At 44.0% G+C, this 16,595-nt stretch overlaps 2 protein-coding genes across 2 annotated transcripts in view; one reads left to right on the top strand and one right to left on the bottom strand.

The window, feature by feature from the left end:
* Positions 1-4,803, top strand: part of eml4 (EMAP like 4) — a 41,569-nt gene extending 36,766 nt beyond the window's left edge. Inside the window, 3 exon segments of the mRNA XM_078288594.1 lie at positions 869-967; positions 1,830-1,960; positions 3,356-4,803. Of these exon segments, the coding sequence (XP_078144720.1) occupies positions 869-967; positions 1,830-1,960; positions 3,356-3,871 (746 nt within the window). The 3' untranslated portion in view covers positions 3,872-4,803.
* A 3,378-nt stretch (positions 4,804-8,181) lies between these two features.
* Positions 8,182-9,011, bottom strand: LOC139907789 (uncharacterized). The gene is made up of 3 exons (XM_071894277.1): positions 8,966-9,011; positions 8,734-8,838; positions 8,182-8,267 (listed from the first exon to the last, which is right to left on the bottom strand). Exons 1-3 carry the CDS (start codon positions 9,009-9,011, stop codon positions 8,182-8,184), a joined length of 237 nt encoding a protein of 78 aa, XP_071750378.1.
* Positions 9,012-16,595: the final 7,584 nt, after the last annotated feature.

Raw genomic sequence — 16,595 nt, 5'->3', positions numbered from 1 at the left:
CAACAGGTGAACTGTTTCCCGCCTGCAGGCGAGCTGCTGCTTTGAGGTTTGAACAGACGAATTCAGCTACTTTCTTCCCCCTTGTTCTCTCTGTCTGTTCATAATTACGGTCAAATGGATCCATACTGCTGTCGCAACTTGGTGTGAATAAAGTTAGAGATTTGTGTAGCCGTCAAGGTTATACTTGAACACCTGTGAAGTGGAGTGATACGTGAAGTGGAGTGATACATGTAGTGAAACGTCCCAGTGCTGTTAGACTGTATATCAGCACTCATGGAATGCCTCCTGTCCAATCAAATTACTTGACCGGAACTAACTGTTGTATAAATGTATATACTGTATATCTACAGTATATGTATATGTGTGTATGTACATATTTGTATATGTGTGTATGTATACTGTGTAGATATATACATATTAACCTGCTGTATGTTATGTCACATATTGTATTTTACTGAGAAGTCTTTTTACACGAATAAGCATTTCATTATTGCAATTCACTCTGTGTATTGTACATATATGACAAACTTGAAACTTGAACGATGTACTGCAGTATTCACAGTACAATGTACTGCAGTATTCACAGTACTGTGTACTGCAGTATTCACAGTACTGTGTACTGCAGTATTCACAGTACGATGTACTGCAGTATTCACAGTACGATACGATGTACTGCAGTATTCACAGTACGATGTACTGCGGTATTCACAGTACGATGTACTGCAGTATACTGCAGTATTCACAGTACGGTGTACTGCAGTATTCACAGTACTGTGTACTGCAGTATTCACAGTACGATACGATGTACTGCAGTATTCACAGTACTGTGTACTGCAGTATTCACAGTACTGTGTGTACTCTGTTGCAGGGGACATTCCAAACGGCTGTAAACTGATCAGGAACCGCTCAGAGTGTAAAGACATCGACTGGGCGACCTACACCTGCGTGTTGGGGTTCCACGTGTTCGGTCAGTACAGTGTGTGTGTGTGTGTGTGTGTGTTAGTACAGTAGAGAGTGTGTGTGTGTGTGTGTTAGTACAGTAGACTGTGTGTGTGTGTGTGTGTGTTAGTACAGTATAGAGTGTGTGTTAGTACAGTAGAGTGTGTGTTAGTACAGTAGAGAATGTGTGTGTGTGTGTTTGTGTTAGTACAGTATAGAGTGTGTGTTAGTACAGTAGAGTGTGTGTTAGTACAGCAGAGTGTGTGTGTGTGTGTGTGTGTGTTAGTACAGTATAGAGTGTGTGTTAGTACAGTATAGAGTGTGTGTTAGTACAGCAGAGTGTGTGTTAGTACAGTAGAGAATGTGTGTGTGTGTGTTTGTGTTAGTACAGTATAGAGTGTGTGTTAGTACAGCAGAGTGTGTGTTAGTACAGTAGAGAATGTGTGTGTGTGTGTTTGTGTTAGTACAGTATAGAGTGTGTGTTAGTACAGTATAGAGTGTGTGTTAGTACAGCAGAGTGTGTGTGTGTGTTAGTACAGTAGAGTGTGTGTTAGTACAGCAGAGTGTGTGTGTGTGTGTGTGTGTGTTAGTACAGTATAGAGTGTGTGTTAGTACAGTATAGAGTGTGTGTTAGTACAGCAGAGTGTGTGTGTGTGTGTGTGTTAGTACAGTAGTGTGTGTGTTAGTACAGTAGTGTGTGTGTGTGTGTGTGTGTTAGTACAGCAGAGTGTGTATTAGATACAGTAGAGTGTGTGTTTAATACAGTTGTGTGTGTGTGTGGATCTGTCCTATTTTAACCCTATTTTTTGTGCTGGTTTTTACCATATGTTAGTATGTTCTGTGGGGATCTGCTCATTGTGTGTGTGTGTGTGTGTGTGTGTGTGTTGCAGGTGTGTGGCCGGAGGGATCTGATGGTACAGACATTAACGCTCTGATCAGATCTCATAACAGGAAAGTGATTGCTCTGGCCGACGACTTCTGTAAAGTTCACCTGTTCGCTTACCCATGTTCCAGAGCCAAGGTAACACACACACACTGTCACACACACACTGTCACACACACACACAGACTCTCACACACACACTCACAGACACACACACACACCCTCTCACACACACACACACACACACACTCACACACACACATACACACATGCACACACACACACAGACTGTAGGTGTAGAGAAGAGTGAGTGATGTTAATGCAGCAGACAGGAGGATCTTCAGATCCTGAGGTTGTTCTGCGTTCTGCAGTTCAGTTCCTCGTTCTGCATCAGTTCCTCGTTCTGCATCAGTTCCTCGTTCTGCATCAGTTCCTCGTTCTGCGCATCAGTTCCTCGTTCTGCATCAGTTCCTCGTTCTGCAGTTCAGTTCCTCGTTCTGCATCAGTTCCTCGTTCTGCATCAGTTCCTCGTTCTGCAGTTCAGTTCCTCGTTCTGCATCAGTTCCTCGTTCTGCATCAGTTCCTCGTTCTGCATCAGTTCCTCGCTCCGTTGGTAACTTGGTGAGACTGGAGTCTTCTGACATGGAAGTGGATTGAAACCTCACTGCTGCCTTCAAGTTCCTTGTGAAGAAGCTGGGTGACACATAAGAGGAGGAGCCAGTAAAATCTCTCCTCTCGGTCCTGTACTGCATCCTGGTGCAGGTTTTGCTGAAATCACACTGCCAGGAACCTTTTAGGTTAGAGAGAACAGAGGCTGAGAGAACTGAGGCTGAGAACTGAGGCTGAGAACTGAGGCTGAGAGAACTGAGGCTGAGAGAACTGAGGCTGAGAGAACTGAGGCTGAGAACTGAGGCTGAGAACTGAGGCTGAGAGAACTGAGGCTGAGAACTGAGGCTGAGAGAACTGAGGCTGAGAACTGAGGCTGAGAGAACTGAGGCTGAGAACTGAGGCTGAGAGAACTGAGGCTGAGAACTGAGGCTGAGAACTGAGGCTGAGAACTGAGGCTGAGAGAACTGAGGCTGAGAGAACTGAGGCTGAGAACTGAGGCTGAGAGAACTGAGGCTGAGAGAACTGAGGCTGAGAGAACTGAGGCTGAGAGAACTGAGAGAGAACTGAGGCTGAGAACTGAGGCTGAGAACTGAGGCTGAGAGAACTGAGGCTGAGAGAACTGAGGCTGAGAACTGAGGCTGAGAGAACTGAGGCTGAGAGAACTGAGGCTGAGAACTGAGGCTGAGAGAACTGAGGCTGAGAACTGAGGCTGAGAACTGAGGCTGAGAACTGAGGCTGAGAGAACTGAGGCTGAGAGAACTGAGGCTGAGAACTGAGGCTGAGAGAACTGAGGCTGAGAGAACTGAGGCTGAGAGAACTGAGGCTGAGAACTGAGGCTGAGAGAACTGAGGCTGAGCCCTACCTGTCTGTCTACCTGTCTGTCTACCTGTCTCCCTGCCTACCTGTCTGTCTCTCTGCCCCCAGGCTCCCAGTCATAAGTACAGCGCCCACAGCAGTCATGTGACCAACGTCAGCTTCCTGTTCAGTGACAGTCACCTGATCTCGACGGGGGGGAAGGACACCAGCATCATGCAGTGGCGTCTGGTGGAGAAAATGCCCTCATTGGTTCCCAGTGACTCCGCCCTGTCGTTGGGGGAGGGCCTTCTCCATAACTCCGCCCCCAGGAGGATGGACTCCATCTTGACCCCACCCCCTCCCGCCGTGAGCGCCGCCCCTGCGGTCATGCCCGCAGAGGACCCGGCCCCTCCCCCCACAGCCAACGGAACTCAAGAGACCTCCCCGGAAACCCCGCCCCCCTCCGATTTAGCTCCGCCCCTCTCTGATTTAGCTCCGCCCCCCTCTGAGTTAACCCCGCCCTGCTCCGAGTCGACCCCGCCCCCCTCCGACAGCACGGCGAGCCCAAAGGACAGCCTGGACCCTAGTGACGACACGGCGACGCCTAGCGATGAGGGCCTGCCCCCCTTCACCCCCCCCTCATAGAGAGAGAGAGCTCCTCCTGTCAGCTGACTGGACACACTCCCTCCTGCTGTGTGTGTGTGTGTGTGTGTGTGTGTGTGTGTGTGTGGCGGCGTTCATCTCTCCTTTAGATCAAAGAAAAGATTTGGGAGGTAAAGTCTTAAATGTGTTTTAGCAGCCATTGTTTCTTTCCTGAGGACCCCCCCCAGGCTGTTGCCTGTTGCCTGTTGCCTGTTGCCATGCCGACCGGACTACCACGCCTCGCTGCCAGACAGGAAGTTCCTCCCCCGTTTCCCAGAGAACTTCCTGCCTGAGGAGGCGGAGGAGAGGAAGTGATGCAGTCTAACTGTGGAGCTGAAAATGAATTATGATGTGGGCTACAGCTAAGATGATACCAGCTGATCAATACCTGATCAATGATCAATTGTTGATGGTTGTATCGGTTGTATCAGTTGTTTCTGAATGTGAGACTTTAGTTGTTCCAAAGAGAGGAGATGAAGAAGAGTGTGGGAGGATTAGAAGAGCGTGGACAGAAGAAGAGTGTGGACAGAAGAAGAGTGTGGACAGAAGAAGAAGAGTGTGGACAGAAGAAGAGTGTGGACAGAAGAAGAGTGTGGACAGAGAAGAAAAGTGTGGACAGAAGAAGAAGAGTCCCAGCATGCTGAAGCTCCATTTTGTTTCTTTCCTTTTCTCTTATGTTTGTACTGTAGCGGCGGTTCTTCTTCGGTGGTGGGCTTTGTAGTTTTAGTGAAAACTGCTCTTTGTATTTGTGAACGCATGATGTCAGAGGGAAACTGGCCAATCACACAGCAGGCTTCCTCTCTGCAGTTTCAGGTCTGTCTGTATATAGCGGGACGCTGTCTGTATATTTCTGGTCATGTGACAGATCCACCACTAGGGGGCGGGGCTCCAGCTGCTGTCCATCTGCTCTCACTTCTGGACCAGTTCTGTTCAGTGTGGGGAGGGAGGGAGGGGGGGTGGAGGATTAGGGTGGGGGGGGGGGGGGGGTCTGAATATCTTGATGATTTGCCTTGGAAATCCAGGAGATGGGGGGGGGGGGGGGTCTGAATATCTTGATGATTTGCCTTGGAAATCCAGGAGATGGGGGGGGGGGGGGGGGTCTGAATATCTTGATGATTTGCCTTGGAAGTCCAGGAGATGGGAGATGGGAGGGGGGGGGGGGGTCTATGTTAGTGGATGGGGGGATGGGGGGGGGCATGTACTATCAGGGGAATTGATTGATTAATGTTTTGAATTTTTAATAATCCATCTGTCTGTCTGTCCTTCATCTTTTTCTACGACGTCTCTGAAGGGCTTCAACAGACGAGGGGTGTGGGGGGTGTGGGGGGGGGGGCGGGGGGAGTGTTTTATTTTCAGCATTCAGTAACAACATTGATACCCATGATGATGATGATGATGATGATGACTGATGTAAAGTTAAAAGCGTTCATGTGACGATGTTTTGAGCCAATCATGTCTCTCATGCATTCCTGTCAGAAGACAGAAAACTGAAGATTTTAAAAATGCAAATAAACATTTTAAAACAGCGACGACCTCGCTCTCTTTTTATTTCTGTATGCACTGTTGCCATGGTAACCGTGAGCCCAGACCACATATATCCAGTTTATTGTGATTTGTTTTTTTTTTAACAACTTAATTTACATTTTCACAATACAAAATATATTCAAGTTGGAATATGGTTACATGTACATACTGACTTATCACCTCCACCCCACTCTAACCTAAACACCCACCCACATCCTCCCATTCAGGGTCACAGGAGAAGAAAAGAAAAAAAAAAAAAATTTTGTTACCAGCCTTGTCCTTTACATTTTTGGTATGTAAATAAACCAGTTTACATATATGACAGCTACAGATTGTTCAGTCAAAGGATAGAGTTTCAAAATAACTAATAAAAGGAGACCAGGTTTCATCAAACTTTTGCCGTGATCCACATACAGTATATCTGACCGTCTCTAATTTCAACATTGATCACCTCCTGCATCCACTGCATAAAGGATGGCAGCTTTTTTGCCTTCCAATTAAACAAAATAAGTCGACGGGCCAGCAGAGAGGCAAATGCAATTGCATTTCTTTGGTGACCAAGGAGGCCCCCCTCTGACTGGACTATCCCAAAAATGGCAGTAAGGGGGTTAGGATTCAGTGTTGTATTGCATAGAGATGAAAAACATTCAAAGATTGAGGACCAGAAGCTGCTTAGAGATTGGCAGGACCAGAACATATGCCCTAGAGCAGTCATTCCCAAAGACTGGGTCGCAACCCACAGGTGGGTCGCAGGAGATTTTATTTGGGTCGCCAAATAAATTTGCAGAATTTCTTCCATAGTCTTTTACTTAAGATTTCTATCTGCAGTACACCTTTGAGCCACATGAGGGAGCTCGTTGGTATTTCTACCACACTCACTGTTTCCGCCAGATTCTGCAGCCAGCCACAAGAAATGGATGCTTGGCTAATAAAAAAGAAAGGCCCAGCTAAAGACCAGACTACAGCTAACGTTAGCCAAACTACCGCCCGTGAGGGAAGCCAGCATGAGGATGGAGGTGAGCCGACCCCTGCTGCCGCTCACATTAACCCGCTGAGGACAGAAATAGACTGAACGCTGCACCCGATATGCGTGTTGCACTCTCCTCTTGTACACCGGACTGGAATACAATACTAAAAAGCAAGCAGGCCCACCTAGCACATTAGCAAGGTAAATAGCACATAATGGGCCTAATGAGATTTGACGTGGAATAGACCTGATGTGGTTAACGAAATGATTGTTGACTGTTCGAATTGATTGATTGACTGTAACAATAGCTGCACTTAAACACAAGCCTACTTGTTCTGATAATAGGCATGAGCATTTCAAAAAACTTTCAACAAGAAGCAGGTTTTTGATAGTACTGAATGTTCGTATTGTTCTGATAATTGTACTTATCTTATAACATTGAATCTAATATGAAAGGCTAGCATACATTCTGTTTGTTTTACTGATGAGGAAAAACACGAGAGCCTGTTAACTCCGCCTAAATGCACTTATTTTGTCTCATTTATAAAGTTAAAATGTGTATATTGTTTTACTGATGAGAGGAAATAAAAACAATGAGATAGCCTGTTCACTCTTAAACATTGCCCTAGAGAGACCGGCGTATGATGGCACCTAGGACATTCTGGGCGGACAGATGGATACATTTTGGACAATTTATCATTGGAAAAATGCAGGCGATGAAATATTTTAAATTGTATCAGATTGAGTCTTACACAGAAAGATGAAGAGTGAATCTGTGAAATAATGGAGTCCCACAGTTCATCTGAGATTTCCTCTCCTACGTCTGATTCCCAAGCAGCCGTTGTGTTGTCCCATGTAGGGGAATATATATTCTGTATCACATTGTACACTTTGGAAATTAATCCCTTGTTATATGGATTAAGATTAAGAATGTGGTGTGTCGGGTCTTTCTGGGGGGGATTGGGGTAGGACGAAACATGTTTGGAGGCGAAGCTGCGAGCCTGAAAGTATCGAAAATAGTGACTATTTGGAATTTTATGGTCTTGACACAGAGAACTGAATGATCTGAATGAATTATCATCAAATAAATCAATGAAGAAGACCAATCCACATCTATACCAGGCCTTAAATGCCAAGTCTAATTGTGAAGGTGGAAAGAGATGATTGAATGTTAATGGAGAGAAGCCAATTGTGCGTGTGAAACCAAAATGTTTTTTAAATTGGGTCCAGATCTTAACTGAGTTTAGGCACAGGATTTAAATTATACATTTTCGAATTCAAAGGTAGTGGGGAAGCCAACAAAGAAACTGGAGAAACGGGAAGGCTAGACTGTAGTTCCATAGTTAACCATAAAGGCAAATGTGGTGATCCAGTATGTCAATAGTTTATTGTGATTGACAGCTGCTACCGTCTCCTAGGTAACCAAACCAGACCATAATGAGACAAAACACCTGACTCAGCTGTTTTCTGGAGTTTGACCTTTAAGTCTGTACTGTGTGTGTGTGTGTGTGTGTGTGTGTGTGTGTGTGTGTAGACAGGAGGTGAGATGAAAATAGAAACTCCCTAGGTGTAACAGATTTCTCATGTAGCATGTTGTGGAACATGTATGATCTGTGTTATTGATCCTACAGAAAACTCCCCAGACAGAAAGCTTGAACTCCGCCTTCATTCAGAGAATGTGACACGGCATGCTGGGAAATCTCCCTCAGACTTTATTTCACATCATTTGATTGATAGCTGCAACGTCTCCTCTGGTCTGTCCGGAGAACCCGGTCTGTCCGGAGAACCCGGTCTGTCCGGAGAACCCGGTCTGTCCGGACCCTCAGGCGTTGCAGAGGTCGGTGTGGCAGCAGCTCCAGCCGGGCTGGGAGCAGAGCTCCAGCCGGGCGCAGCCCTTCTTCCCTGTGACTGAGAGGAGACACTGCATCAGCTCACCATCCGCATGGGTTATAGATCAGATATAGATCAGATATAATCACATATAGATCAGCTATACATCAGCTATACATCAGATGTAGATCAGCTATACATCAAATATATATCAGCTATACATCAGATATAGATCAGATATAATCACATATAGATCAGCTATACATCAAATATATATCAGCTATACATCAGCTATAGATCAGATATAGATCAGCTATACATCAGCCTGATTATCGATAGATAATATAATAATAGTAATAATAATCTGCAGCTGTTTGGATGTTTTCTCCCAACAGAATACAGACTTTCTCTTCATCTGACAGATCATGGAATCTTTTTCAGCAAATTTAGGGAAATATATATAATCCTCTCTCTCTCTCTCTCTCTCTCTCTCTCTCACACACACACACACACACACACACACACACACACACACACAGAGTACCTGTGGTGTAGCAGGCTTGCTGCACCTTGCTGGAACACTGCAGCAGCAGGTTTCTGACCATCAGTAAATCTTCGCCGTAACACTCAATGTAGAACTGCTGCTCAGCTGAGGGTCGAACACAAACACCTGATTGGCTGACAGGTGATTCATGAGGAGTTTTGGTGTTTCAGACTCTGTGTGTGTGTGTGTGTGTGTGTGTGTGTGTGTGTGTGTGTGTGTGAGTGAGTGATACCTATGCAGAGCGGCAGCAGCAGCAGGAGCAGCAGGTGGGCTTTCATGGTTTCTCTTCGTCTGTCGACAAAACGACCAGCAGCGACTGACAGCAAGAGAGACGATGCTGGCCTTTTATCCTGAGCTGTGTACATAGTGACGCACACACACACACACACACACACACACACACACACACACACAGTATTGCACAAAGTGTTCTGTCTGACAGATAAGTTCAGCGGATCTAAAGTCAACCTGCAGCAGAGAGCTGAGTCAGGCTGTCAGTCTTTTCATATCCTTTATGTTGGGGCTCGGTGGCTGTTGTCATGGCGATAGAACCATCAATCATGGCTTTAACATCTATATTCTTTAACCTTTGACCTTTACCAGTTCAGGAAATGGAAAGCCGTTCAGTCGGGACAAACCACATGAAGCTTTCACACATCAGGACAGACTGAAGCCAGCAGGCTGCTGATGTTCGTCTGACTCATGAAGTTAAATAATAATAAATAATTATTTAGAAACAATCATCAAACAACTGAATGTTTCATGTGAAGATGAAACATGTTTCATGTGTTCATGTCATGTGAGCCGACTCTCTGTGGAATATCACTTGTGTGTGTGTGTGTGTCTATGCTTGTGTGTGTGTGTGTGTGTGTGTATGTGCTTGTGTGTGTGTGTGTGTGTGTGTGTGTCTATGCTTGTGTGTGTGTGTGTGTGTGTGTGTATGTGCTTGTGTGTGTGTGTAGGTGCTTGTGTGTGTATGTGTGTGTGTGTGTGTGTGTGTATGTGCTTCATAACCTGAAGTTGTCTCCCGGTCCGAGCAGAGTGAACAGAGTTGAGGAGATTCTCTGATATTCTCCACATTACAGCAGAAAGGGATGCAACTCCTTGCTGTCATGATGTCATGATGTAATGGTGTAAAGATGTAATGATGTCATAATGTAACAATCTCATGATGTCATGATGTAACGATGTCACAATGTCATGATGTAATGATGTCATGATCCTCATTCTAAACGTCCTTGTTAGTGCCAAACTGTGTTTTCTCTGTCGCTTCCGTGTTTCAAACGTCACCAAACGCTTCAATACCCATGATCCTTAGAGGCCGTTAATGAAGCGAAGCCTGCGAAGCTAGTTCAGGCAGACAACTCAAGTCATGCTGCGGTCATGTGATACACACACTACTCATACAACTCTTATCAAGCGCCCCCCTCTCAATAAGGCGGTCTATTTAAGCCCCGCCCCCCCTCTCAATAAGGCGGTCTATTTAAGCCCCGCCCCCCTCTCAATAAGGCGGTCTATTTAAGCTTCCCGCACCTGCTAACCAGGGTTGCCAGGTCCGCGTTTTTCCCGCAGAATTGGGCTACTTTTGAAATGTTGCCGCGGGTTGAATTTTTTGTCCACTGGTTGGGTAGACCTATTTTGCATGCAAATTACATTAATAATATCTATAAATAAAAATCCATATTTTAAATGAAATAATTTATTTATACTCAAATCCTACCAAACTGACTCCAGATCAGCACGTACACACACGCCAACACACCACCCATGTACACACACACACACACACACACACACACACACACACACACAGTCTATGACACACACACAGCACACACACGTGCTGTAATGCTCTCCGCCGCCCGGCGCCCGCCTCTTGATCCCAACTCTGCTAGCGAAGTATATTAAAATGAATTAACAGGATAAGGTGTATCAGTTGAAATAAGGTAAACAAAAATGCTAACAGTAAATACATAGCCTATTTACATATGTATTTGCTATAAGTATATGATTAAAATATAGTGAAGCAACATGATAAGGTGTTTCAGTTGAAATAAGGTATTGCATTAACTACAGTAAATGCATATGAAGTAAAAACAGTACATTCATGTTGTCCAGGCAGGGAGGAAGAGGGAAAAGGGAAGAGAAAGCGAAAAGACAAAGCAACAGGTTAGTTTGTGCGTCAATGAATTGGTCTACACCAGCGGTTCTCAACCTGGGGTCCGGGGACCCCCAGGGGTCCTTGAGGGGGTTCCAGGGGGTCCCCAGAAAAATGGAGAATATTTTAATTTCACTATTATTTCATTGACTAGAAGTTAGCCCAATGAGAGAATATATAATAATGACTATTCTGTTCATAGGGTTCACACTCCTGTTAATCTGCCAATCTACAGTATAGACAGTTATAGAATAACTAAATCTTATCAGACGGGATCCCTGACACTACAAAAAGGTTGAGAACCACTGGTCTACACCACAGAGCTATATTTTATTTATGATAATATACTGTATCTAATTACACAAGGGCATTTTAGGACCTAGGTGAAAGAACTGTTTAGGGAAAACTGCTTTTAATGCTGGCACACTAAACATTTATGGTGTTACTTTGTAGATATTACAATACATTTGGCAATGATAGTAATGCTGTTGGACTTTAAAAGCAGTGTATATGGTCTGGCAGAGGCATATTTTGAGTTCTGGTATTGGGCTGGTTTTTGGGCTGGTTTTGATTGGCCATTGTGCTGGTTTTGTCACACAGACCTGGCAACCCTGCTGCTAACACACTTTCTCATTGCCATGCTGCTGCTGCGCTGCTCAGACTGCTGGTTACTGCTGCTGCTAACCAGACATCATTTCATCATCATCTCGTTAAGGGTTTGGTTTCGTTCATCTACATTTTATTAGCTCACCTCCCGGCTCGTGTGACAAACTGCTACTCTGCTGCTGTCGTCTGCTTTAAGGTAAAGAAAAACGATTCATTTCTCTGTAGGGTCCTTTCCATAATGTTGTCAGACACTTATAATAACAATCTTAACCTGTCAGTGGCAAAAACAAGCACTTTTAGTGGACGTACATTGACGGTGCGATTTGCCTCGTCGGATTACATTGCAGCCCGTTTCGCAGCTGCCAGCTGACGCGATCTCGCTCAATACTGGACCAATTTCAAAAATTGTTGTCCCCTTTAGTTACTTAGACACAAAAAGTTGGGAAAATAGGGTCCAGGTTGAAAAATACCGAAGTTACCCTTTAAGACGCCGCTCTGCCCAGCCCACGCCTGTCGCTGCTCTTATACGGCCCAACTTCCCCCTTACCTCGAACCTTGTTGATTAATATACTGCTTGAAATCCAAACTCCAGTCTGAGTGTCTGTTTTTGGGTTCCCTTGTATTCTGTGACACATAATGAGAAAGACCTCCAGCATGGACTGGATTTAGCTTCTGTGTTTTGTAGAAGTGGTTGTGGTTGTCTACTTTGTTGTTGTGCAATACAGCAGTATGTTTAAAATGAATCAGCATTTGGTTCCGGTGACGTCACCATCCTGAATGGCAGCCTAAAATAACAACTCCTACGGAAAAATACTTAGTTCGCCCCGTAAAACCGTCAAATACAAAATTTCTCGATAAAAACTTGTACTGGCGAATGGGGCAAGAATGGGGAAAAAGGATGGAAACAAAAAAAGCACAGTTGAAGAGCCTGCAAACGAAGAAAATACGGAGAACAGCTCTCCCACACAGGCACAAGATGGCGGAGCTAGCAGAGCTAACGCTAGCCCTTACCCAAACGATCCTGCAAGTTTAACAAAAGTTTTGGAGGAGATACGGGACTTTCGCAAAGACACAAAGCAACAACTAAACGATATCAAATCCGAGCTCACCAACGTTAATCAAAAAATAGCAGAGGCAGAGACACGAATTGACACGGTGGAAGATCGCGTTCAAAATGTGGAACAGGTGCTAAGCAAGATGATAAAAGTGATAAATCAACAAGAAAATAGACTACTCGACCAAGAAGGGAGATCTCGGTGGGAGAATTTAAGGATATATAACGTTCCCGAAGGAGTGGAGGGGTCGTCTATGGTGGAGTTTGTGGAGAAGTTACTACGGGACACGCTGGAGATTCCCCCGACTACAGAGCTTGACATCGAGAGAGCACGCCGGGCCCTCGCCCCGAGACCCTCCGGGGACAGGGAAGACAAGCCGCGGTCAATAATAATCAGATTCCTCCGCTACGAAATCAAAGAAGAGATTCTACGCAAGGCTTGGGGAAAGAAGAAGGTGTTTTTGAACGGGAGACCAATATACTTCGATCAAGACTACCCCCCAGCAGTCCTGCAGAAGCGTAAGGAATATTCTGAAGCGAAACGAGTGTTAAAGCAGAGCAAGATCCGCTTCCAGACTCCATTCCCTGCTAAACTGAGAGTGTTCTATGAGGACGGGACAGCTATACCAGACAGTGAAGGAGGTGACTACAGACATGAAGGGCAGAGGACTGCCCGTCAGTGTGATCACCCCGAGGGAGAGCCTAGCTGAGCAGCTATCCCGCTCCGCCTGGGGAACGGTTGGAGGACCGAGACAGCGGGGGATGGAGGGGGAGCGAGAGAGGAATATCAAGGAGAGACTGCGAGCTTTCAGAAGACGGCCCTCATCCCCTCCAGGAGAGCTATAAGTTCTGACTAACTTTAAAAGTGTTGGTAAGCAAAACAGAATCGAATCTAGACGGTGCTATATTATTTTATTTTATGTTTCTTCTTTGCATTCATTCCTTTTTCCCCATCTAAATGAGAGTATAAACATGGGAGGAATACACAGAGAAGTTTTTCCTGTGTAATGGACAGAGGCTGTTTCGGGTGCTGCAGTGGAGACCCTCAGCCCACAGGTAGGAGAGGCTTTCCCCCACAGCTAGACGTTTCCTCTAGCTCAGCCCAGGGTCATCTACTAGAGACCCCAGCCTTGGAACCACACCTTTTTTACCTATTTCTTAATTCGCGTTTCTTTGTTCTGGTTTGTTCAGGGAGTAAATCTGTTAAGTTTTATTTTGCAAATTCCAATGATACATTGACAGTTAAATACACATGGCTACAGATAAAGTAAAATGTATTTCTTTTAATGTCAATGGGCTGTTGAATCCAATCAAACGCAATAAAATTCTATCTAAAATGAAAAAAGAACAAGCCCATGTAGTATATTTACAGGAAACTCATTTAAATGATAACGAGCATGAAAAACTAAGGAGAATGGGTTTCACTAATTTATTTTTCTCTTCATATAAATCAGGACATAGGAGGGGAGTTGCTATTCTCATTTCAAGCAAGCTACATTTTGAAAGAGTATTCGAAATGGGAGATAAGGAGGGCAGATTTATTTTAGTGAGGGGGAATATAGATGGGAATTCAGTTACTCTACTGAATGTATATGCACCCCCAGGAAGTGATATTAGTTTCTTCCAGAAAATCAGTAATATTATGGTAATGGAAACGGAAGGTCTTTTGATTTGTGGGGGAGATTTAAATATACACTTACAACCAAAGTTAGACTCTTCCAGTAGAAAAATCCATGATACAAAGTCCCTACATAAGAAAGTTAACACACTTTTTGAGGATGTCGGTCTAATTGACATATGGAGAGACCTTTTCCCCAACAGAAGGGATTACACTCACTATTCTGCTCCTCATTCTCTATATACAAGAATAGACTATTTCATAATGTTTGGAAAAGATAAAGATAAAATAAGCACCTATGGAATTGGGACAATAGATTTAGGTGACCATGCACCTATATATTTATCTGTTGATTTTAACCTGCAACCAACAAATAATACATGGAAGCTAAATTCAAATCTACTTAATGATCACTATTTCAAGGAACAAATTAAACAAGAAATTAGTCTTTACTTAGAGTTCAATGACAATGGAGAGGTCTCACCCCCCATTTTATGGAATACTCTGAAGGCTGTTTTAAGGGGGAAAATTATAGCAATATCTGCATATAAGAAGAAGTAAGGAATACAACATTAGGGGAATTACAAAACAAGCTGAAGGAACTAGAAAGAAAACATAAATTGTGTTTGGCTCAGGATACACTAGAGGAAATTAGAAAAATTAGGAGCAAAATTAATAGTTTGGCTACACAGGAAATCAAGAAAAATGTAATGTTTCTGAAACAGAGACACTATAAAAGTGGATCTAAGTCTATGAAAATATTGGCATGGAAACTAAAAAAAAAGATAGCAGAAAATACAATTCATAGAATTAGGGATCCAAGAACAAAAGTGATAAAGGATAAATTGAGTGAAATTCAAGAAGCTTTTGAAGTATTTTACAAAACTCTGTATTCTAAAGTTCCAGGGGCAGTGTAACTCAAATTGACACCTACCTGAATTCCCTAGAGTTACCCACTTTAAACGAAGAACAAAATAGAACGATGACTGCTGACATAACTGAAGATGAATTAAAAACTGCAATTAGTAGGCTTAAATTAAACAAGTCACCAGGATCGGATGGTTATACGGCAGAGTGGTATATGGAATTTAAAAATGAGTTGACACCTGTTATACTCTCCACACTGAACTGGGCTTTAAAAAAGGCACAAACACCACCCAGCTGGAAGGAGGCGATAATCTCAGCTATACCAAAAGAAGGCAAGGATAAAACGGAATGTGGGTCATTTAGACCAATATCTGTTCTTAATGTAGATTATAGACTATTTACTTCCATCATGGCCAGATGAAACGAAACAGGACGGACAAACCCCGTCTTTATTGGTCACACGCAACCATTTACAACACATGCACACGGCGGCTGGCACACAAATTTGTTCTCCGCATTTTTCCCATCTTGGCCCGTCCTTCCTCTGCGGGGCAGGCCAGGAGCGGTGGGCAGCTTTATACAGCGCCCGGGGACCGACTTCTTAACGTTCATCGCTGGTCAGGCGACGATCTTCTTGCATGTTTTTAGTGGGGGTTCTTATCGATGTTATCTCGAGGAAACCCCAAGTGAGCACATGCAAACTCCACACAGAAAGGCCCTTTTTACGAGATAACCCACCTGGGCACTAGGCACCGAAGGCATGGGGAGAACATGCCCCAACGTGCCAACAGCGACCCAGACGGGAATCGAATGCAGGACTTTCTTGCTGTTAGGTGACAGCGCTACCACTGCGCCACCGTGCCACATCCGACGATTAGAAGAGTTCCTACCCACACTGATACATAATGATCAAACAGGTTTTATACGACAACGCCAAACACAAGAGAGTATACGAAGGACACTACACATTATAGATTATATACAAAAAGTTAGTTCTACATAGGTTTGGTTTACATGACACAATTATTAAAACTATACAAGCACTGTATGACAATCCCACTGCTAGGATTAAAATCAATGGATATTTATCAAATAGTTTTACCCTAGAAAGGGGATCAAGACAGGGTTGTGCATGGTCACCGCTACTCTTCGCATTATATTTGGAACCATTAGCTCAATACATCAGACAAAATGAAGATATCAGGGGAATTACTATTAAAGGGGCGGAGCATAAATTGGCCTGTTACACGGACGACATTTTGATCTATCTAGGGCAACCAACATACTCCTTACCTAAATTGATGCAATCATTTGAACAATATGGTCAATTATCAGGATACAAGATCAACATAGGTAAAACCTGATTACTTACATATAACTATAGCCCACCAGGAGAAATTGAAAGCAGGTACTCCTTGGCATGGCAAACAGAATCTTTCAAATATTTAGGCATCAACATACCAAAGGATCTTGCAAAACTATCAGGATGCAATTATCTACCTATACATAAAAAAATTAAGGAAGATATAGCAAGATGGAACCTAATTCCTTTCTTTAGT

Source organism: Centroberyx gerrardi, chromosome 15 (assembly GCF_048128805.1).
Source record: "Centroberyx gerrardi isolate f3 chromosome 15, fCenGer3.hap1.cur.20231027, whole genome shotgun sequence".
Taxonomy (NCBI): domain Eukaryota; kingdom Metazoa; phylum Chordata; class Actinopteri; order Beryciformes; family Berycidae; genus Centroberyx; species Centroberyx gerrardi.
Note: the sequence above shows the minus strand (reverse complement) of the source record. Positions and strands in the feature narration are given on the sequence as shown.